The following is a 24,812-nucleotide window of genomic DNA, read 5'->3' on the forward strand; positions in this document are numbered from 1 at the left end:
TGGAGTGTTGATGGTCTTGGTAAAGAGTAAAGAAGGTGCTGATAGTGGCATAAAGGTACGATAGCAGAATGGGTTAACAGCAGAACAAGGGTCAGCACTCTGTGAAAGTACAACATAAAAACAAGTGACAGATGGCCTTGTGGGGGGAGGGGAGGTTTGGGGAAAAGGATAAAAAATGAACAAATAAATAAAAGAATAAAATAAAAAACATATAAATAAATAAATAAATTGGATTTAAAAAGGAGTCTAGAGGGAAGAGAGAGTTCCTGGTCTGAAGTTGTTGAACTTAAGTCCGGAAGACTGCAAAGTGCCTAATCGGAAGATGAGGCTCTGTTCCTCCAGCTTGCGTTGGGCTTCACTGGAACATTGCAGCAGGGCAAGGATGGATGTGGGCATGAGAGCAAGATGGTGTGTTAAAATGGCAAGCGACAGGGAGGTCTGGGTCATGCTTGCGGACTGAGTGAAGTTATTTTGCAAAGCGGTCATCCATTCTGCATTTGGTCTCTCCAATGTAGAAGGGAGGTGTTGGGGATGCTCCTTGTGAAGGTGAGAGAGGGGTGAAAATTGGAAGCAAAATCGATAAATTTCTCGAGATCCAGATGAGAACATGAAGCGGCACTGACACCATCATCAATGTACCAAAAAAAGAGCTGTGGGACGGGGCCTGAGTAGGGCTGGAAGGAATGTTACACATACCCCAGAAAAAGACAGGCATAACAGGGGCCCAGATGGTTACCCGTAGCCACACCTTTTATTTGGAGGAAGTGAGACATGTTAAAGGAGAAATTGTTCAGTGAGAGAACAAGTTCAGCCAGATGGAGGAGAGTGGTAGTGGATGGGGATTGTTTGGACCTCTGTTCAAGGAAGAAGTGGAGGGACCTCAGATCATCCCGGTGGGGGATTGAGGTGTAGAGGGATTGGACATCCATGGTGAATAGGACGTAGCTAGGGCCAGGTATCTGGAAATTGTTGATATGATGTAGGGCATCAGAGGAATAATGAATGTAGGTGGGAAGAGACTTGACAAGGGGAGGGAGAATGGAGTCAATATAGGAAGAAATGAGTTCTATGGGGCAAGAAAAAGCTGACATGATGGGTCTACCAGGACAGTCCTTTTGTGGATTTTAGGGAGGAGGTAGAAGCGGGCTGTCCGAGGTTGGGATGCTATGAGGTTGGAAGCTGTGGAAGAAAGATCACCAGAGAAGATGAGGTCAGTGACAGTCCTGGAAATAATGGCTTGATGTTCGGTGGTGGGGTCACGGCCCAGGGGGAGGTAGGAAGAAGTGTCTGAGAGTTGGCGCTCAACCTCTGCGAGGTAGAGGTCAGTACATCAGACAACAACAGCACCAGCCTTGTCAGCAGGTTTGATAACAAAGTCAGGGTTGGACCTGAGAGAACGGAATGCAGCAAATTCAGAAGGAGACAGGTTAGAGTGGGCGAGAGGAGCAGAGAAGCTAAGACAGCCAAAGTCACATCGACAGTTCTCAATAAAACGATCAAGAGGACATAAGAAACCAGAGGGGGTTCCAGTTAGATGGAGAATACTGGAGGTGGGTGAAAGGATCTGTTGAACAGGGGGAGGACTTGTGCCCAAAGGAGTGAGCATGGAAATAAAGGCGGCAGAAAAAGAGTTCAGCATCGTCCCGAGCCCGAAATTCATTGAGGTGAGGGCGCAGGGGGGTGAAACTGAGTCACTTGCTGAGTACAGAACGTTCAGCATCAGAGACAGGGAGGTCAGAGGGGTTGGTGAATACATGGTAAGGGCTGGGATTAGAAGAAGGGATGGGGTCAGAGGGACGGGAAGGGGTGGAGGGTCTCGGATGGGCGCTGGTGCGCTTTATCATAGGCAGGCTCTCTGACTGTACAGCAGCCCTACACTGTGAGTCTCCACCTAGCTCATGTACTCAAATCTTATACAATGAACACATGATCTACTGACTCAGAGGTGAAAGTGCTATAACTGAACTCAAGGCTGACACTAACAAATGAAGAGGGTGTCACATTAATTACCTATAGATGTAAAGTCATCAGGATAAGACAGAAAGGCTTTATTGGGGAGAGATTATGCTTTTTTTTATTCATTCATGGGATGTGGGATCGTTGGTTAAGCCAACATTTATTACCCATCCCTAACTGCCCTTGAGAAGGTGGTGGTGAGCTGCCTTCTTGAACCACTGTAGTCCCTGTGGCGTAGGTACATCCATAGTGCTGTTAGGAAGGGAGTTCCAGGGTTTTGACCCAGCGACAGTGAAGGAATGGCAATATATTTCCAAGTCAGGATGGTGAGTGGCTTGGAGGAGAACTTCCAGGCGGTGGTGGTCCCATGTGTCTGCTGTCCTTGTCCTTCTAGAAAGCAGTGGTCATGGGTTTGGAAGGTGCTGCCTAAGGAGCTTTGGTGAGTTCCTGCAGTGCACCTTGTAGATGGTACACACAGCTGCTACTGTGCATTGGTGGTGGAGGGAGTGGATGTTTGTGGATGTGGTGCCAATCAAGCAGGCTGCTTTGTCCTGGATGGTGTCGAGCTTCTTGAGTGCTTTGGGAGCTGCGCTCATCCAGGCAAATGGAGGGTATTCCATCACACTCCTGACCTGTGCCTTGTAGATGGTGGACAGGCTTTAGGGAGTCAGGAGGTGAGTTACTCATCACAGGATTCTTAGCCTCTGTAACCACAGTATTTATATGGCTAGTCCAGTTCAGTTTCTGGTCAATGCTAACCCCCAGGATGTTGGTAGTGAGGGATTCAGCATTGGTAATGCCACTGAATGTCAAAGGGCGCTAGGTAGATTCTTTATTGTTGGAGATGATCATTGCCTGGCACTTGTGTGGCGCGAATGTCACTTGCCACATGTTAGCCCACACTTGGATATTGTCTAAGTCTTGCTGCATTTGGACATGGACTGCTTCAGTATCTGACGAATTGTGAATGGTGCTGAACATTGTGCGATCATCAGTGAACATCCCCACTTCTGATCTTATAATGGGAGGAAGATCATTGATGAAGCAGCTGAAGACGGTTGGGCCTCGGGCACTACCCTGAGGAACTCCTGCAGTGATGTCCTGGAACTTGACCTTCAACAACTACAACCATATTCCTTTGTGTTAGGTATGACTCCAACCAGCAGAGAGTTTTCCCCCTGATTCCCACTGATTCCAGTATTGCTAGGGCTCCTTGATGCCAGACTCAGACAAATGGTGCCTTAATATCAAAGGCAGTCACTCTCACCTCAACACGGGAGTTCAGCTCTTTTGTCCACATTTGAACCAAGGCTGTAATGAGGTCAGAAGCAGAGTGACCCTGGCGGAACCCAAACTGAGCGTCAGTGAGCAGGTTATTGCTAAGCAAGCGCAGCTTGCTAACACTGTTGGTGACACCTTCCATTACTTTACTGATGATCGAGAGTAGACTGATGGTCAGTAATTGGCTGGGTTGGATTTGTCCTGCTTTTTGTGTCCAGGACACACCTGGGCAATTTTCCACATAGCCGGGTATATGCCAGTCGTGTAGCTGTACTGGAGCAGCTTGGCTAGACCAGGTAAGGACGACAGATTTCCTTCCCTAAAGGATGGGTTTTTACAACAATCAACAATGATTTCATCGTCATTATCATCAGACTTTTAATTCCAGATTTTTATTGGATTCAAATTCCACCATCTGCCGTGGTGGGATTCAAACGCAGGTCCCCAGAGCATTACCCTGGGGTCACTGGATTATTAGTCCAGTGACAATACCACAACGCCACCACCTCCTCTTGACAAACCTATTCGGAACACTTTAAGTAAAATATCAGCCGTCCCCAAGTCTATTGATGGAGTGGGCAGGAATTTGGTTTAGGGATCCTGACGCCAGTTCAAACGTGAGTCCCCACCCCACACTGTGTCAGAAGTTGTCACCCAACGAGACTTTCCAAGGTAAAAACAAAAAACTACTGCGGATGCTGGAAATCCAAAACAAAAACAGAATTACCTGGAAAAACTCAGCAGGTCTGGCAGCATCGGCGGAGAAGAAAAGAGTTGACGTTTCGAGTCCTCATGACCCTTCAACAGACAGTTCTGTTGAAGGGTCATGAGGACTCGAAAGGTCAACTCTTTTCTTCTCCGCCAATGCTGCAAGACTTTCCAAGGAATGGCCAATAATGGCTAGAGCGCACGCTCGCCCTCCAGTTAGGCATGACGGATGGGCTCCCGACATTGGAGGGCCAATAGGAGGCCATCCAGCACCGAGAGATGGAGGCGTTCTCACAGTATTTTTAAAAGTTTTGAAAATAAGGAAGGCCACGCCCACCAGCCCCCCATTGTGGAGGGGGGAGACCCTCTACAGGGCAGACTGCACAAAACATCAGCAGTGGTGCGGGCAGGGAGCTTTATATTATTCTGGAGCATTGCACCACCTCCAACACCATCCCCCAGGGTCTGCTGCCAGGAGGCCACTTCTGAGTGTCCTTAATAGGCTGCTTAACTGCTTCAATCAGCTGCCCGCAGGTTGTGGGTGGGTATTGCCCCTCTGACCCGGACTCCTTCGAAATGGCCGGGAGACATGCCATTCTCTCGCGGCAAATTTTTCTGCCTAACCGCCTCCAGTTCTGCCTCTGCAGCCATTAAAGAAATCTGGCCCCATATCTCACAGGAAGTTAATGGACAAAGCGGAACTGCATGAAATTGGTGAGCAGTTATTGAAGTGGATTGGTGACTGGTTGGATGAACAGAGGGTGGGGACAGGCGGAGGCCATCAGCTACTTCAGCAGATCCTGCCACTCGTTTAGATCACGGCAAATCTGGATCTGAACTCCACCTACCTGCCTGGGTTCAGTAGCCCTTAATATCCTTACCTCATGAAAATCCACCAGGCTCAGTTTTGAAATCTGAGGGGAGACGGTTCCAGATTTCCACTCCCCTTTGCGTGAAGAAGCATTTTCTGATACCACCCCTGAGTCGCCTAGCTCTAATTTTAAAGTTATTGGCTGTTGTTCTGCACTCGTTCATCAAGAGGAAATAGTTTCTGCCCTGTCAACTCCATTGATCATCAAAGACACTCCAATTTGAATTAATCTTAATCATCTATACACAAGGGAATACAAACCTAGTCCATGCAATCTGTCCTTGTAATGTAATTTTTTTTTTGCCTCATTATCATTGTGGTGAATCTGTGTTGTACCCGCTCTGAGGCCAGTGTTTCCTCCCTGACGTACAATAATTCAGATGGGGCTTCATTAAGGGAGGTGGTGACGTAGTTGTAACATATCTTCACCCTTTGTATCCCATTACCTCTGAGATATAACATTCCATTAGAATTTTTAATTAGTTTTTTTGTACCTGTACGCTTGCTTTGAGTGATTTCTGTACCTGGACCCCTAACCCCCATTGCTCATCCACAGTTGCTCATTTCTTGCCATTTAGAAAATACTCTGATCTATCTCTCCCTCTCATGCTACACTTGCCCACGTTGAACTCTAATTATCACAGTTTTGCTCAGTCGCTTAATATACACCCCTTAGCTACTTTCTGCTCCCATCTATAGTATTTACTGTACCACTTAACTTGGTGCCATCAGCAAGCTAAGGCATGTTGGCTCCAATTCCACGTGCTCTCATTTTTGTTAACAGTCTCGTATGTGCAACCTTGTCGATTTTTAAAAATTCTTTCATGGGATGTGGGTGTCATGGGCAGGGCCTGCATTTGTTGCCCATCCCTAATTGCCCTTGAACTGAGTGCCTTGCTGGGCCATTTCAGAGGGCAGTTCAGAGTCAGCCACATCGCTGTGGGTCTGGAGTCACATGTAGGCCAGACCAGGTTAGGACGGCAGATTTCCTTCCCTAAAGGGCATTAGTGAACCAGATGGGTTTTTACAACAATCGATGATGGCTTCATGCTCACCATAAATGAGACGAGCTTTCAATTCCAGATCTATTAATTGATTACATTTAAATGCCACCAGCAGCCTTGGCATACACCTGGGCCACTGGATTACTAGTCCAGTGACAATGCACTACGCCACCATCTCCCCTAATGCCTTCTGGAAGTCCGTATAAATAAGATCAATGGACACTCCCTTATCTATCACTTTAGCTGCCTGCTCAATAAATTCAACTAGGTTAGTTTGACAAGACTTACCCTTTACAAATGTAATCTGAGAAGGTAAGAGTGCGATACTGCAAGGAGCTGACTAAGAGTGGTAGGAAGTTTCAAATGAGTTGTCCCAAGGATCAGAGCCTGGACATTTGCTGTTCACATTGTATTGTGACTGATTTGGCAATGGGGATTGTGAGGATACTGTCCAAATCTGGCAAAGGCTTTTAAAGTGGGAGACTCCAATCAGCAGTGATTGTGATACTGGATTCGTCTTCTTTTGCTGAATAAATACATTTGTCTGTTAAAGGCTAAAACAAAAGGTTCCATTTTACCCTGGGAATCTTGATCAATGTCCCTTTTTCCCTTGGCCTGATCTTACTTGCCAATTAATTCTCTTTACCTTCATCATCTCCTCTGTCATCGTACCCCTGCCTTCATCTTCTCCTGTAGCAACACTGGCTTTCTTGTTTTTCCCTACTCTCACCTTCTGATGATGCCGTGTGGCGCAGTGGGCAACATCCCTGCCTCTGAGCCAGAAGCTCCAGGTTTGGCTCCCACTCCAGGACTCGATGGTCTACGATGGTGAGTTCATAACTCAGCCAAACAGCTTGGGTGTCAACTTGCAAATCCTTCCAATGTGCGCCAATGGCAGGTGGTAAGAGCGGGAGAGATTCCTGGTCAGCCATGTGATGGAAACAATATTGGAGCCTCTATCGTCACTATTCATAGCTCCATGCTACAATGTGCATGTAAAAGTGCAAGTTGCCACATCAACTCGGACTCCCTGAGTTATTTGTGACAGACTGCCACCATTCCCTTCTTCTACCATCTTTGGCCACTTCTTCACTTACTCTATGTTGATTTATGGATAAGAAGGCTGTCCTATGATAGATAGAATTGGCCTATGTTGTCTGGGGTTTATAAGAATGAGAGGTTATCTCATTAAAGGGGAGGCGGTGACATAGTGGTATTATCACTGGACTTGTGTTCCAGAGACCCAGGGTAATGCTCTGAGATGGTAGATGGTGAAATTTGAATCCAATAAAAATGTGGAATTAAAAGTCTGATGATGACCACAAAAACCCATCTGGTTCGCTAGTGTCCTTCAGGGAAGTAAATCTGCTGTCCTTCCCTGGCCTGGCCTACATGTGACTACTGACCCACAGCAATGTGGCTGACTCTTAAAAATGCTGTCTGAGCAAGGGCAATTAGGGATGGGCATTCAATGCCAGCCTAGCCAGCAACACCCACATCCCATGAACAAATTTTGAAACGCATACAACACTCTGAGAGGGCTTGACAGGCCAAATGCTGAGAGGCAGTTTCCATTGGCTATAGTATAGAACCAGGGGCCATAGTCTCAGGCCAATCATTTAGGAGAGAGGTAAGAAATAACTTCACTCATAGGGCATGTTTTTATGTTGCGCCAGAGTTCCCGACCTTCCCAACGAGGAAGTTAGTGGTGAGCCCACCCCCAATCTGGAGGGATGCTTTGCAATCATTTAAAGCTCAGTCAGACGGTAATTGGTTCAGGGTGAGACTTCCGCTCCCATCTGGGAGGAAGCCCCACCTCTGACAGCTGCCGGCTAGTCAAATGGCTGGCAGCTCTCTGGTCCCAGCAGTGCCACTGGGAGCAGTGGCCACTGCTGGGACTGCATCCCGCCACCAACAGCAATTGTCAATGGAGTTGCATGGGGAGGTAAGTTGGGGAGGTTCTCGGCAAGGCCAAGCTAAGAGATCCTGGTGAGGGGGCTGTGAAGGGCGGTAGGAGCCAGGGTACGCAGGCCAAGGGTTGGAAGGGGAAAGCTGGAGTGGGGGGAAAGACCAGGATGGGGCCAGGGTGCCCGCAAAGGAGGTATCAACCCCTTTCCTGCCAATTGCCCCAGGAGTGAGATCTAGCGGCCTTCAAACTTGACGATAGCCTCTGCCCACAGCAGGAAAAATGGCGCCACTTATGGTCCTCAATTGGCCCAAGGACGGATTGGGCCACCCGATACCTCCCCTCCGCTGTGTGTAAAATTACGGTGGAGTTGAGGCAGAGGGAGGTGGTGGGTAGGCACAGGAAATGGCACCCATGGCATTACGCCCAATTCTATGCGCCCCCACCCAGCTGTCAACCGGCCCTCGGGGAAAGATTAAAATCCTGCCATTAGGTTGTATATCTTTGGAATTCTTTACCACAAAGGACTGCACAGTCTTCAAGCACATCCAAAACTGAGACTGGTAGATTTTTGGGCATTAAGGGAATCAAGGGATATGGGGATTTGATGGAAATTTTGAGGGAGAAAATTAGTTCCAATCCTATTGAATGGTGAAGCAGGCTCAAGGGGCCATATGGCCAAACTCCTGCTCCCAAATTTTATGTTCTTAACTTGCTCAAATGGAATTCTCTTTTTTTGGCACCTCCACTTTGCCAACTTCCTGGCTGCGGATAAGACTCTCTCCAACTAGTTATTGGAGCTGTACTTGTTTCAAATCTAGTCCCGAAGGTGAAACAGCAACGTGCTAAGACACCTCCTTCCTTCCTGCCAATCTTGAAGGATAAAGTTGTGAATCTGAACTGCAGTGAAAATCACTCTACTTATTTTGTTTAAGCCCCAACAACAACTTGCATTTATATAGCATCTTTAATGTAATAAAACGTTCCAAGAGTCTTCACAGGAGCCTAACCTGACAAAAATAAATTGACACCAATTCAAGGAAAGGGACATTAAGAAAAGTGCCAAAAGCCTGGTTAAAGAAGTAGATCTTAAGGAGCGTCTTAAAGGAGGGAAACGCATGACGTTAAGAAACTACAATACTCACAATAAGTTTAACCATAGCTGCAGTTCGGGAACCACAGTCCCCGGTGGGCCTCAGGATTTCTCCACATGCGCCGACTGGGAAATGGACGCACATGTTCAGTTCGTCCATTTTCATGTCTTTAGGCCGGGAACTAACCCTGCGCGCCTGCAGCAGAAAGGGAAGCAGAGGAGTGAAACAGCGCAAAACTGCAGGTCAGGTGACCTGAACTGGAGCACCATTGTACTGAAGGCACTGCAGGGAGCAGGACACGGGGAACGGGACAGGGGAAAGGTCCCAAACCAAGAAGAGGGTCCCAAACCAGGAAGTCGGACAGACAGAGGTCCCAGGAGGAAGTCCCAGGCAGTGACAAAGATTGGGATCAGGGGGAGATCCCATTGAGTCAAGATAAAGGACAGGGGCAGAGAAAAAAGTTCCAAGTTAAAGAAAGAGCTGCAGGGAGCAAACTTGGAGCAAAGCAGTCTTGAGGGAAGCCTTGAAGATCTGGGGAGGCAGCCGAAGGTTGGTGACTCCTTACTGCGGGCCTTTTGGAGCAATGATGTTCTCCTTGGCGTGGTGGAAGATCTGAACGTGTGCTTGGGAGGTGAAGCTTGAGTGTACACAGAGATGCAGGGAAAAGGAATCTCGGAAGATGAGATTGAAACTCTGGAGGTGGATTCTAGTTGAAGCTGTCCATGTGGAAGTGACGTTTGGAGAGAACTCCAAGGCGAGATCTTCAAATGTGGAGATTGGAAACCTTTGTGAGAAAGGCAGAGTTTCAGTGAGACTGGTTGGCTCATGGTGTGACTAGCGTCTGGGTGGGTTGTTGAGAAATCCATAGAATCTGCTTTGGTCGCATCCATCATTTACTTTGGAGTGTGGTGTGTGTGACCACAGTTCACAAGTTGGTTAACATGTACTGCCTACTTACCCTGAATATTAGAGTATAAGATAGATATGGTAAATTGATAAATTATGCTGAATTTGTATGTGCCTGTAGAGATATGGTTGGGGTAAAGGAATGATGTGATTTGAATCATATTCTAGTGCTTATATTGAGATCTTTCCAATCTTTTTTGTCTGGTGTAATATAATTCAGTTTTCTTGTTTTAATAAATATTTTATTCTTTGTGTTAAAAGTTCATCTGCAGACTCCAGTGAATTTGTTCAGTAACTTTCCTCCACTGTTTCTAAAAAAAGATGAGGGTCTGTCAAGCCAGGTTTCACTCTGGGATCTGACTTGTCCAGTATTAACATCAGCTGGGCTCATAACAATTAGAGAGCTGGAAAAGGTTAGGATTGGAATTTGAGAGCTTAAAGCCCAAATAGCTAACATGCTCTGTGGTGAAATTAAAGGAAGTTTTTGACAGAGCCTGACGAGTTTGGCTTAGACCTTCCTAGTATTTAAGCCTCCAAATGTAGACCCAAACTTCCATTTGAAACCTTGTGAATCAATACTTGGAGGATTGCAATATTTTAATTCAAGCTGTCACATATTCAATTATGCCGAAGCTTCATTAAATTATCTAGCAGGTGCAAAAGTTATTTCAAAAAGTACTCTATTCCTTTCTTCCATTGAGCCAAGACTCTTAAGTCAAACCAAGGACATGTTAAGGTGCAGTGATATACACCCAACTAAATAAACTTTATCCTTCTGACTGATTGAGAACTCTATATTGCTGACTGCTAACAGACGCTTAGATTAATGATGTAAAGGTTAATTAACGAGACTACCTAATGTCCATCGGTCACTGTGCTTCTCAGGAATAGCAGAGATAGGTGATTTAAACTATGTAATTTTAAAATGAAATGAATTGGATTGAATTGAGTGCATGGTTAAGTGAGCACTTCCACTAACGAACTAAAGTGGAAAACTCAATCCTAAATCAGCCTGAACTCCTGTGAACGTATGTTGCAGGTTCTTATAGGGTTGGGCAAGATCCAATTTACAGAAGTCAAAGCATTAAGAAATAATCCAAAAGTGCTAATAGCAGTAGTGTGGATTCTGTAGTCCTTTTTCCACAACTTGGTGTATTTAAATTGATCTGGACTGCAGTAGATCGCACCTTGAGGACAATAGGCTTTCACTCAAGATTTAATGCATCCCGCTGTTGGTCCACATCCACTTCTTACTCCTAAGGTGGAAGAAAAAAAATGCAAAAAGACGGCATTTTATGTACCACTTTCCTATCTTCAGGATACCTCAAAGAACCACACAGCCAATGAGTTACTTTTAAAATGTAGTCACTGCCGTTTGTCAGATAAACAACCCATAACGTTTCTATGGTGTGGTCGGTTGAGGGATATATACAGGTAGTAAAACAGGAACTTCGCTGCTCTTCTTTGAATAGTGCCATGGGATCTTTCATGTGCAATTGGACAGGAGAATTGAACCTCCGATTATTGCCTCATTTGAAAGACAGCACCTGGAGCAACAATTGCGTAGATGCACTGAATGGAATTCTCATCCTTATTTTATAAACATATAGGAACAGGGGTAGGACATTTTGCCCCTCGAGCCTGTTCGTCCAATGAGATCATGGCTGATTGACAACCTAACTCCATACACCTGCTTTTGCCCCATTCCCCTTAATACTTTAAAAATCTATCAATGTCAGGTTTAAAATGACCAATTAATATAGCATCAATTGCCGATTGCTGATAAAAGTTCCAAACTTCTACCACCTTTTACATGTGGAAGAATTTCCTAATTTCACTCCTGAGGAGTCAAGGTATATCGGGTTTATCAGACATGACCTTGCCTTTACGAATTAAAACCCTTCCCTGGCCTCGTATCTCTGTAACTTCCTCCCGCCAAGACACTGCACTCCTCCAATTCTGGCCTCTCGAGCATCCCTGATTTGAATTGCTCCACCCTTGGTGGCTGTGCCTTCAGCTGTTTGGACCTTAAGTTCTGGATATTCTTCGATAAATCTCACCACCTCTTTGCCTCTCTCTCCTCCTTCAAGATGCTCCTTAAAACTCAGCTCCCTGTCTAGAAGGAAAAATCAGTTCAAAAACTGTCAAATGCTAGTAGAAATCCGTAATACTGGCACCAGTAACACTGGGGTTCCATTTTAAGGCCCACAAGACCAGTTTGGACATGTTTTACTGGTACCCTTCATTTCCCAGTTTTACCGGGTTTTCCTAGTATCTCCTTAACTGGCTCAATGTCAAATTTCGGTTGATAATTCTCCTGTGAAGTGCCAGGTCTCCGCATTTATTGCACCGGGGCCCTGGGTTTTCCTGATGTTATGCATGATATGCTGCTGGGACCATGTGGCTTCCTGCCTTATCTTCTTATTGACTCCCCTCGTTGTGTTAGTTTGAAAGATTTCAACCAGGATAACATTGCAATCCCTTTACCATGAACCCTGGGCTCCAAAGAGGCTGGACGGCCTACTCTAGCTCCCATGTCTAATTAAGCATTGGCTTGCTGCTGCCGTCATCCATCCTGATCAGAGGGCAGGCCCCAGAGTGTTGGCGGGATTCACCGAGAGATGCTTTGCCCTGTTTCCGCTCTGTGATTGAGTGTCTGAATAACTCCAGCACGGATCCAGCACTAGTTATTTCCCATTAAATCTTTTAAAAGTCCCTTTGGCAGCTGAGGCCCTGTGCTTTGACAACCAGAAGGGAAAGGAATGAAAAGGGCCAGATGGCAAATGGAAGAAAAACAAGTTGATGACCAATTTGGAAGCTCAAATAAAAATACAGACTCAGTAGGATATATAGGCAATAGGGAAAACATGCTGTCATTGTAAAATCAGAAGGATGCTTTATTAAATACAGCGAAAAGCACCATGATGTTCAACAGATCCACTTCACACCCATGATGGCTGGCACCAAGCCCCACCACTCCTTCCCCAGCCTCCCCACAACCTCCCCATCGCCATGTAATATCCCGAGAGACAGGAAAACAGAGGACCAATTGATGCAAAAAATAAACATAAATGGCAGTGGAAAATTCGCCTTTATCTCAAGGAACATGGAGCAAAAAAGCGAGGAATTTGCTGCTTCAATTGTACAGAGCCTTGGTCGAGGAGTGCTGCGTTCAATTCTGGACATTGCCTCATAATGAATAGCTCTTAGAGGGGCGGCAGCACAGATTCACCCGCATTAAACTGGGGCTTAAAGGGTTAACTTTGAGGACAGGTTATGCAAATGTAGCTTGTCTGAGCTGGAATTTAGAAAGAAGTGGCGGGGGTGGGATCTGATCGAGGGGTTTGGTATGGTACTACAGGTGGGGGAATCGAAAACAAAAAGACACATTCTTAAAATGACAGCTGAAGTCATTTAAGAAGTGAAGTCCTTCATCCAATGGGTAGTGGAAATCCAGAACCTTCTTTGCCAGAAGCCTGTGAGTGCCACGCCAATTGAAATTCTCAAGCCTTTTTCAGCTCGGCGGGCAGGTGCGATTGGCGGGAAACGGACCGCTGGCCGTGATCAGCCCCTGACCGCGATTTCGCTGAAAAGCTCAGCGCTGCCGGGGTGGGGGCGGGGAAGAGGGCGGGCGATGATGTCAGCGTGGGGGTGTGGGCCAGCACCGAAAGGACGCTTGCTGAAGGCAGAGAGCTGCCTCAGGGAGCTGGAGGCCTGAAACAGCAAAAATAAAGGTTTTAAAAGTTGAAAAAAAAAGTGTCCATGAACCTCAAAATTCAGCTGATGGAAAATGCTGTCCACAGGAATTTATTTATATTTCGTTTCATCACGGATCTCATCCCGTAAATCTCATCCCGCCCGTGGATGAGGTTTGATGAAAAATGCAAAGACCAGCTGGCCGATTCACCCGTCCGCCAACCGTAAGATTGGCTGCTTGTGGTGCCAGAAGCTTGACTCTATCTGCACTCCCTGGAGGAACCAGCACCCTCATCAGTCTCCAAAATGGAATAACGATTTGCGAGCGGGATTCCAGGGGACTCCTGAACCACCTGTCTGTTTCTCTTGGACTGCCTGGTGGTCACCCATTCCCTTCCTTCTTCACGTCCCTTCATCTGCGGTGTGACCACCTCTCTAAATGTGCTATCCATGATGCTCTCAGACTCGCGGATGCTCCACAGTGTCCCCAGCCGCCATTCCAGCTCTGAAACCCGAGCTTCCAGGAGCTGCAGCTGGACACATGTCCTGCACACATGCTGGTCCTGGGCACTGGAAATGTCCCCGGCTTCCCACATGGAGCATGAGGAGCACACCATGGCTTTGAGCTCTCCTGCCATGACTTATCCCTTTAAATTAAACCTTTTAAATCAATTACTCTAGGCCCCTTCTTTCCTGATCCTCGTTACTATAGAACATACAAACTATAAACCACAAAAAGACCTTAAACTATAAGCGATTAAAATAGAAAATACTTAACCGACCTTACCCACTACTTACCAGTCATTCCTTTCCCTTGTAGCCTCTACTGCTGCAGCAGGGCAAGACCATGCTCTGAAGATTTAAGAAGGTGGACAGCAAGGAAAAAATGCAAAGAGCACCTCTTCCCCTCTGCAATGAATTCCTACTGTGCACCAAATTGGCAATACCCACACCCACTCTGGCTGTGTCTCACTCAGGATGAGTTCTCTCCCCTGTTCGTGTGCAAGCATACTGTAGTGTGCTTCTAGATAGTCCCTTTCTTAAATAGAGCTGAGGTGACTCACACTAGTTAAGCTTCAAATAGTAATTAACACCTATTCAGGCCCTAATCAGGCTTCAGGCGATTGACAGTTAACTGTCACACAGTCAGCTGAGTCAGCTACCTTACCAACCTTTTAACTAGGCTGCTGAACTTACAAAAATTAAAGAGAAATTAAAGAGAAAGAATTACCAGTTCAATTCCCACTGTACACCAAGTTGCCAATACCCACTCTGGCTGTGTCTCGCTCAGGATGAGCTCTTAGTTTTTGAGTATTTTCAAGGGAGAGATGATAGATTTTTGGATGCTAAAGGAATTAAGGGATATGGGAATAATGCGGGAATGTGTATCTGAGGGAGATGATCAGGCATGATTGAGCTATTATTGAATGGTGGAGCTGACTCAAAGGGCTGAATGGCTTACTCTTCTTATTTTTTATGTTCTTATCATCTCGTAGAAATGAGACCGGCCATGCATGGTTCTCACAGCAAAGTCTGGGGAATCAAGCCACATGCCTTTTACAACAACAACACTTTGCATTTATATAGCACCTTTGACAAAGTAAAATGTTCCAAGGCACTTCACAGGAATGTTACCAAATAAAATTTGACACCGAGCCTAACAAAGCGATATTAAGACAGGTGACCCAAAAGCTTGGTCAAAGAGGCAGGTTTTAAAGAGCGTCTTAAAGAAGGAGAAAGATATAGTAAGATGGTAAGAGGTTTAGGGAGGGAATTCCAGAGCTTAGAGTCTTGGCCACTGCAGGCACAGTCACCAATGGAATTAAGAGCGAATTCTTAAGAGGCCAGAAATGGAGGAGCACAGAGGTCTCAGAAGGTTAATAGAGCTGGAGGAGGTTACAGAGATAGAGAGGAGGGCACAGACATGGAGGGATTGAAAACAGGAAAGAAAATTCTAAAATTGGTGTTGCTGGACCAGGCAGTGAGAACAGGGGTGATGGGTGAACAGGACCTGGCGTGAGTTAGGACCTAGTTTTGGTTGAACTCAAGGCCAGGATTTTACAGCCCTGCCATGGCATATCTCCCCCCCACCAACGCCCCCCAACCGGCAGATGCAGCGAGCCAATTAAATCTCCGCTCAGTTCGGCGGGACCATAATATCCTGCAGGGCAGGAGGGGCTGTAAACTCTTGGCCCAAGTTTATGGCAGGTGGGAGGACGGATAGAAGAGCATTAAAATAGTCAACTCTGGACGCATCAAAATCTCATCCATTTTCCTCATTATGTTGTTGATGCTTTTGGAGTTGGCAGAGAAGCCAGCTGCTGAGATGAGTGAGCAAAGGGTCTGAAAGCTTGTCCCAAACAATCTGCTCTAGATTATATTCAGCTGGATGGAGTTTGGCATCAGCTGCTGCACTGCTCCAATTGCATGTTGTCTCTGCAAATAAATCTTCTCTTGTTAACGTAACCATCTGGCTCCGGAGTGTTTGTGCTTATATATAAAAAAAAAACAATGTATGTTGTCTGAAAACGGGCACTACTGTAACAGTTCTAACTTGGAGGTCAGAACAAAATCCACCCTTGTAAACAACCCGAGGCAACAATTTGTTATTATCCAACCGAGGCGCAGCCTGCATCTGCACACACTTCTGCAAGGGCCGGCAAGGTCTGAAATTCCCTCTCCATCTGTCATTCAACAACAATTTGCATTTATATAACATATTTAATGCAGTAAAACATGCCAAGGTCCTTTCAAGAAGCAATACCAAACGGAATTTGACACCGAATCACACAATTTAATCACATAAGGACAGATGACCAATGGTTTAGCCAAAGAGGTAGGTTTTAAGTGGCATCTTAAAGGCAGAGAGAGAGAGAGAGAGGGAGAGAGAGGTGATGTAGAGAGGCGGAGAGGTTTAGGGAGGGAATTCCAGAGCTCAGGTCCTAAATAACGGAAGGCACGGCCATCAATGGTGGGGCGAAGAAACTCACTGTTGTACAAGAAGCTGAGGATTGCAGGAACACGGAAATCTCAGTCAGTTGTAGGGCTGGAGGTAGCTTTTAGTGGTCAGGAGGTTTGAGGCTATAAAGGGATTTGAGCGCAATGATGAAAGACCCACCTCTACCTTTCACCTGTCCTAGTGTCCCCTCTCTTGGTTCCGTGTCAATTTTTTTCCAATCCAATTTTTAATTCTTTTATCTGTTTCCTGGGAAGCGCCCTGGGAATTTTACATTAAACTTGCCATATGCAAATTGCTGCTGTGTGGCTAGGCAGGAAACTTGGAAATGATGTTGTTCCCATGCACCTGATGTCTTTCCCCTTCTCGGTAGCTGGGGTCATGGGCTTGGGAGGTGCTGTAATAAAGTTGTATGAATTACCATTGATTTTCCCTCATCCATTTTTCACTGATTTTCCAGTTCTCTGCCTTCCCACACTGCAGGACTCCCAGGTGGTATGGTTCAGTAAGTGTTGCCCATCTTCCAATAACTCATTCACCTATCTTTTACATGTGAACCTCAGTGGCCAGCAATGGGCTACTTGACGCGAGCAGGTGTCTCTGTATCTCCCTAATCTCCAAAAGCCTACCAGCAGGGAAAGCAATATCTCTCGTCCTTGCTTTCATTGGCAGTAACACGAGTTTTGTTTCTGATCCATAGGTTGGTACAGAGGATATTCTCTGAAGAACAGATCTGTATTGGTAAGTCTGTTTGCTTGTTGCACAATAAGATTTTCTAACCAACATTAAAACCCTAACAGTTTGAAGTGTGGACGTTCAAATCAGTCACTTATGAGAAAAAAGTCCAGAATGATTTTTGTTTTCAATTTTGATTTGGGAATAATGCAAAATATTTTAGCTTTTCGTGACTATTTAGTTTGTCCTTCGCCGCGCATAATAAGTTGGATTTTAATTCACTCAAAAGCCATTCAAGATCCACTCTTGACAAGTGAGGGAGGTCCGTGCCCCAAGGTTTCTACCTAACTTTGACAGAGTTTCCAACCCTGGTCAGATGTACTTTAGATTTTATCACACCCAGCTTTAATTTTAGGGCAATGCCCTCTTTGTTCTGGACTTCCCCCACCAGAGAAAATTGTTTCTCTCTGTCTCTCTACCTCAAATGAATAGCTTAGAGGGATGAATGAGGGATGCCTGCATAGGGCATGTGATGCATGCAGAACAAACCAGGTTTAAAATGAACTCAATCTCCAGGGCAAACTCACTCCCATAAAAATGGGTTGACGAACACCTTCAAAAAAAGCGACTGGCAAAGAAGGGGTTAAAGGAGCTTTGTGAAGACTTACAGAAGATGTACGGGCTATTTGGCCCAACTAGCTCATACCAGTGATTACGATCTGTGTGAACCCCCTCCCATGCAAATTCATCTAACCCATCAACATATTGTTCTTTTCCCTTATCTCTCATGTACTTATCTAACTCCCCATTAAAAGTATGTATAAGCACAGGCTGAGATAAACAACAGCTCAATGGTCCTGCTCTAATGGGCAGAGAGGGGAAGCACTGCTCATGCAGGCAGCAGGGCAGACTCAAAATAGTGGAGATGCAGCCATGTGTTTTTGGAGTGTCGCTTCATTACCACCTGATTTCACAACTTCTGCCAGTGATAACCCCCATAGTTTGATCAACAGTCACCGCGACCAATCATAGGTTAGGTTCACTGCCAATTGGGCAAGGTAGCCGATTGAGGGTGGCTAGCAATACATGGAGATCCATTTCAGCCAGAGTCGCTGTTTTCAAGCGAGAGGAGGGGATCATTTCATTTAAATTTCAGTTTCTCTAACTTCAGTACAAGCTTGAGAGAGCAACAATTATTACTCATCCATTTCCTGTCAAAATTTCTCTGAACAGGAAGTGCTTAGCAAGTGCAAAAGGAACAACATCCAACCGATAACATCTGGGCCATGATATAAGTTCCTCTGTGGCATTGAGCCAAATGAGCCGACTTGTCCAAGCCAAGTTATGTGTAATTATATTAATATTAAGCACACTTAACCTGGTTTGACGAGGTACACCTATACTGAGGTGAATTCTGACTTTGTGCATTAGTGTAAATTGGGAGTTGGCAGCCTATTTCACATTAAGCGAGGTCACCTGCATGAAAATAAAAATGGGGAGAATTGTAAAAGATACTGGCAATTCATTACTTTCCACTTTACATGGATGCACAAGGTAAAAGTCCACCCTATGAGAAATTTAAAGTTTTTTTAACTTTAAAAAGTATCCTGAGATGGGAAAGGCACTAGCGAGCCAAAATAACAATATAAAATGCTGAAAGTGCTCAGGCAGTGTCAGTGGAGAGAGAAATAGAGTTAACATTTCAGTTCAATGACCTGAGAACTGGAAGATGGTTTAGAGATGGTAATGGGTTTTAAACAAGTACAGAGGCAGAGAAAGGGGGAGGGGGAAAACCATTCTCCACAAATACTGCCAGAACGGATGAGTATTTCTAGTGCTTTCTGTTATGTATTTCAGATTACCAGCCTCTACAACATTTGCATTTTGTATTAGTGTAATGACTTGGTGGACCAGACAGGTTTCAACAAGAAACAGATAAACTTTATTACAGAGAGCTTTGTCGGGTGCCATATGCTCAATCAGGACTCTCGTCAGGAAGCCCCACCACCGGATTTCCCGTGCTTAGGACTTGTTGGTCGTAGCTCCAAGAACGTCCATGACCCCTGATAGATAGCAGGGGAGGCTATACCTTCAGTTACGACATTTCCTCCCCCTTTAGTTTTTACAGTTTCTATTTACAAAGAACATTTGAATATCCAACAACACATAGATATATACAACTTCATGTGATTAAAGATTAAGCCTCTGAGGTGCTTTCCTTATGTGGTTAGGGCAGCGCAGTTCTACCACTTGAGGTTCCTCAACAGGATTGACATGATCAGGAACTGCAGAATGAGACACATCATTAGAAAGTGGCAGTTCAAGGTTCGGCAAATCTACAGAGACATTGGGCATGTCTATTCTAGATCGATCAGTCACCTCAGGAATTGACGATTTGACATTAACCACAGACGGAATAGTTGGTTGTTGGAATGTCTCTCCATCACGAATATGGTCCACGTGTTTTCAAATGATTTTATCTTCCACTTGCACCTGGAAGGATAAGGAACCAGTCTCCGAAACAATGGCTCCAGAAGTCCAACAGGGTCCACTGCCAAAATTTTGCACGAGTACAGTGTCACCTGCACTATGTGAGCTTTGCTGTGAATATCATGATTCAATTTTCGATTACGCTGATTCCTCTCTACCTTCCCCTTTAAGTTTGGAAACACCAGACTTAACCTTGTAAATAGGCGGCGTTTCATCAATAATTCAGATGGTGTTGAACCCAGAGTCGAATAAGGCATCAAATGATAACTGAGAAGAAAGCTGGAAAGTCGAGTTTCCAGAGTACCTCCTGGTAACCTCTTCATCCCAGACTTGAAAGTTTACACAGCTCTCTCAGCTAAACCATTTGCTGAGGGATGGTGAGGGACTGTTTAATATGTCTGATTCCATTCAGATTCATGACTTTCTGAAACACTGTGCTGGTAACAGCCGCACTGTTGTAAGAAACAGCGATTTCTGGTAGGCCATGTATGCTAAAACAGTGATGCAGCTTCTCGATAGTTGCGCTGGACGTTGATGATCTGACTTCATACAAATCCATCCATTTAGAATGTGCATCAACAATCAACAAAAACATGGTACCTAAGAATGGTCCTACATAATCAATATGTAGTCTAATCCAGGGTCAACCAGGCCACTCCCACAGATGCAGTGGAGCTGAAACAGGCAACTTCTGTTGTTGCTGACAATGGAGACAGTGCTTGACCATGCTTTCAATGTCTCTGTCAATGCCTGGCCACCAGGCATAGATTCCCGCAAGTATCTTCATCTTCAATATGCCTGGATACGCACTATGAAGCTCTGTCAAGAGTGGTTCTCTTCCTTGTGAAGGGACTCTTGACCCCCACAACAAAATTCCATCTTGACAACTTAACTCTGTTTTCGGGCATGGAATGGTCTTACCTCTTCAGGCGTGGTCGAATTTGACCATCCTTGCAAAACAAAATTTCAACAAAATTGGATCTCTGTTCGTCCGATTTCTAATTTGCTTTGCACACACAGGCAAAGAATCGAACAAATTCAGTAATAGCTCTACTTCTTGTGGAACAGGGGTATGTACAATGCTATTTGTTAATGGGAGACGACTGAGTGCATCTGCATCTGCAACATGTAAGCCAGGACGGTACATAAAAGTATACTCATGCACAGATAATATCAAAGCCCAATGTTGTATTCTTGCTGATACTATTGGTGGAATGGCCTTATCCTTACTGAATAAATCCATTAATGGTTTATGGTCTGACACAACAGTGAAATGTTGTCCATGTAGGTACTGGTGAAATTTCTTCACTCCGAATATCACCGATAAACCTTCCTTTTCTAGCTGGGAATAACCTTTCTCAGCTGTGGAGAGGGTTCTCGAGACATAGCCAATAGGCCTTTCTGATCCATCTTCCATCCTATGTGATAACACAGCTCCTACAGCATAAGGAAAAGCATCACATGTTAATACTAATTCTTTCAACGGGTCGTAGTGTATCAATAAACATGACAAATGTAGCAGTTTCTTTACTTTCACAAAGGCTTCTTCCTGTTGTGAATTCCACAGCCAATGATGATTCTTTTTTAACAACGAGTGTCATGGTGCCAACACAAGTTGATAAGTTTGGCAAGAAGCGGCAATAGTAGTTGATCTTACCCAGGAAGGACCTGAGTTTAGTTACATTGGATGGTGAGGGTGCATTTTTATTGCCTGAACTTTATCTTTACCAGATGTAAACCCCTGGCGTCCACCCTGTGTCCCAGGTAAGTAACTGCTGATACTTGAAATGTGCATTGTTCCTTCTTTAACCGTACGCCGGTTTCCATGAACCTTCTTAGCGCCTCCTCCAGGTTGGCCAAGTGTTTGGTCTCAGTTGACCCTGTGATCAGAACATCATGCAGGTAAATGACCACTCGAGGAAGTCCTTGCAAAAGACTCTCCATTGTTTCCTGGAAGATAGCGCATGCAAACGATACTCCAAAGGGTAGGTGAGAGTATGGATAAAGACCTGTGTGTGTGTTAATAGTCACATATTCTCTTGACGTGCTATCCAGTTCTAATTGTTGGTAGGCATGGCTCATATCCAATCTTGTATAGGACTTGCCTCCAGTCAGCTTTGCATATGAGTCATCTCTCTCTGGAATGCGGCACTTGTCTAATTTCGCTGCCTTGTTTACGGCCAATTTATAGTCCCCACAAATGCGTATGGTTTGGTCAGGCTTAACCACTGGAACTATGGATGCTGCCCACTCCGAAAATTGGACAGGTTGGATGATTCCCAGCTTTTCTAACTGGCACAGTTCCTCATCCGCCTTCTCCTTCAATGTATAAGGCACAGGCCTGGCCTTAAAGAAACAGGGTATCGCCTGAGGGTCCACATATATTTTTGCTTGCAAGCCTTTTAACTTCCCTAATTCATCCCGAAATACACTGTCATATTTCCTTAGCAGTTCAGGAACTCCTCCTGTTTTCAGGTGAAATATCTCAGACCAGTCAAGTGTGATCTTCTGTAATCAGTCGCGGCCTAAAAGCTTAGGTCTTTCTCCTGTCACTATTATCACTGGAAGCTGGGCTGTCTGTTGCCTATAAGACACTGGTACTGTGGCAATGCCCTTTACTTGAATAGATTCTCCAGGGTTTGTCTTTAATTTAGTGGTTGTCCGCTTCAGATTTAGTGGCTGTCTACCTTCATTAAGTATTTGAAAGTGTGCTTTCCCACCACTGTATCCATCTCCATTATTAGCGGCTTCTCATTAACTTGGATTGTCACAGTGACAGGTTCGGTTTTTACAGCGGTGACGTTATACAGGGAATAGATGTCGGTATCGGCAGCTTCAGTCCCTGCTGTATTTTTTAATTCAGTCATGTTGGTTTGCTGCTTTGTGGGCTGTTTCGACTTCGCCCAGCATTGCCTTACTACATGACCTTTCTTACAGCAGTAATTACATTCTGCCTCCTTGAATTTACAGGTGTTTGCTCCGCAGTCACCTCCGCGTCTATAACTTAATCTTGAAGTTGCTGCTGAAATGTTTCTACTCGGCCTTTTCCTGTTACTAACAGTGGACATTGCCTCTCGCTGTGATGCTGTGGGTCTGGTTTTCACGCTACGCTCAGCAGTAGGTTCCTGCCCCACATGAAGAGCAACGCCACGTTGTATGTGTTGCAAAGCCTGTGAGTCTCTCGCAGCGCTTTCCATGGTGAGGGAGGTTTCTAGGGCGCGCTTCAAGTCGATGTTGACCTCGGTGAGTAAACGGTGCTGAATGGGGTCGTCCTGAACTCCACAAACTAATCAATCCCGCAGCAAATCATTTAATGTGTCCCCGAAACTGCAGTGTCCTGTTAACTGCTTCCGGTTCACTATGTAGGTGACGATGGACTCTCCCGGGGCCCTAACTCTGAGATTAAATTTAAAACGCCACAGATGGTTTCGGCTGGAAGTGCGTTTTAACGAGCTCCGCTAATTTATGAAAGGAATTTGAATTGGGTGCGTATGGGGCCGTTAGGCTTTTTAAAAAATTCATTCATGGGATGTGGGTGTCACTGGCTAGGCCAGCATTTAAGAGTCAACCACATTGCTGTGGGTTTGGAGTCATATGTAGGCCAGGTAAGTACAGTAGATTTTCCTTAGTGAGCCAGGTGGGTTTTTATGACAATCATCAATGGTTTCATGGTGATCACTTTTAATTTCAGATATTTATTGAATTCAAGTTCCAACATCTACCATGGTGGGATTTGAATCTGGGTTCCCAGAGCATTACCCCGGGTCTCTGGATTACTACTCCAGTGACAATACCACCATGCCCCCACCTCCACCTGTGAATGAGATTGTATGTCTTGCTATCACATACACTCAAAAGGATTGCTTTCTGCTTTTCCTCCCCGGTAATTTTGTTTGCTATGAAATAAACACCAAGGCACTCTACATACTGGCTCCAGTCTTCCATAGCCGCATCATAAGGATCGATTCTGCCGAAGAGGGGCATGACTGTTGAGTAGTCTTTTCTTTTTTCTTAAGACTTGATGTACTCACGTTCACAAGACGAGGAGCAGCGTCGGAGCTATTTTACCCTCATCACTAAATGTAATGACTTGACGGAGCGGACAGGTTTCAACAAGAAACAGATAAACTTTATTACAGAGAGCTTTTTATTTGCTACATGCTCGATCAGGACTATCATCAGGAAGCCCCGCATCTACCCCCCACCCCCCCAGAGATTGCCTGCGCTTAGGGCTCATTGGTCAGAGCCTCCAAGAGCATCACGTGACCCCTGATAGACAGAGGAGAGGCTATACCTTCAGTCACTACAATTAGTTACTGGATATACCCACTCCTAAAAAAACAAATCATTCCCTCTTATCTGTGGCATTATTTGGATTTAAGCTATTCTTTAATGGTACTAATAACTCAGAAGGACGAAAGCTCTCAAACATGCAACAGCAGCCCATTTAGGCATGGAAGTAGATAGTAATAGTGTAATTCCATTCCGGATAAAAAAAACAATGACTGTAATTTTCCTTCTCTTTTGGCGTTGGGCGTGCAGACAGGCAATATGGCGGGAAGGCCAAAAATCGGTTTCACAACATCGCGAAACCAGTTTGCGATCGTCCGCTCCACCACTGGACATCGGGAACGTCATTTGAATGCACCTGTATAAAATTATATTCCCTGCCTGCCAAAATCAACCCCCCCAAGCTGGATCATCCAGGCACGTTGGCGTGATTGCACACCGACGTGTTTCACAACTGTACATAAGTGACGTGCACTTGTTGACCTGCATTTTGCTCAGGGCTTCGAGGTTAATTTGCCTACCTTGCTTCGGGCAGCACTCGTGGTCATCAGTGCCAGGCTCCGTACGCAGCATCACAATACTTTTAGGGTGGGGATCACGGGCAGGTCTCTACTTACAAGACCAGTCTTAAGGCGGGGGTGACTTTTCAACAGTTGCAGGACGAGGGTTGTACTGGGGAAAGGGGGTATCCCAGGGGATGTATGGGGGCACATGTTGATCTGTGCAAATGGCCTCAAGATGGTGAGGGCTGAGGAGGCAGTCACCAGAGGGGATGAGGCCAGATGGAGATGTGAGGGTATGTGTGAGAGAATGAATGGTGATATCTCTTGAGCTGGCAGTGAATGTGCGATGGCCTTGTGAGTGTGTGAGTTTAGGGTGATGAGATGGTTGATTTACCCTGGCTGCATGGATGAGATCATTCATCCTCTTTCTGCACTGGATCGCCAGCTCTTCTGTGCAGCATTGGCACTGACCACCA

The 24,812-nt window shown here is 45.4% G+C and overlaps 1 protein-coding gene and 1 long non-coding RNA gene across 3 annotated transcripts in view; one reads left to right on the forward strand and one right to left on the reverse strand.

Annotated features, from left to right (window-relative positions):
* The window catches only part of LOC144688187 (uncharacterized), a 40,397-nt gene extending 31,387 nt beyond the window's left edge, over positions 1-9,010 (reverse strand). For both annotated transcript variants that reach the window (XR_013578391.1, XR_013578385.1), the window contains exon 1: positions 8,860-9,010. This is a non-coding gene — a long non-coding RNA (uncharacterized LOC144688187). The remainder of the gene's footprint in view (positions 1-8,859) is intronic.
* LOC144688041 (dedicator of cytokinesis protein 2-like) overlaps positions 1-24,812 on the forward strand; it is a 1,154,257-nt gene that overhangs the window by 81,765 nt on the left and 1,047,680 nt on the right. The window contains exon 3 of the mRNA XM_078554696.1: positions 17,079-17,119. Coding sequence (XP_078410822.1) covers positions 17,079-17,119 — 41 coding nt within the window. The remainder of the gene's footprint in view (positions 1-17,078; positions 17,120-24,812) is intronic.

Source organism: Cetorhinus maximus, chromosome 1, assembly GCF_964194155.1.
Source record: "Cetorhinus maximus chromosome 1, sCetMax3.hap1.1, whole genome shotgun sequence".
NCBI classification, from domain to species: Eukaryota; Metazoa; Chordata; class Chondrichthyes; order Lamniformes; family Cetorhinidae; genus Cetorhinus; species Cetorhinus maximus.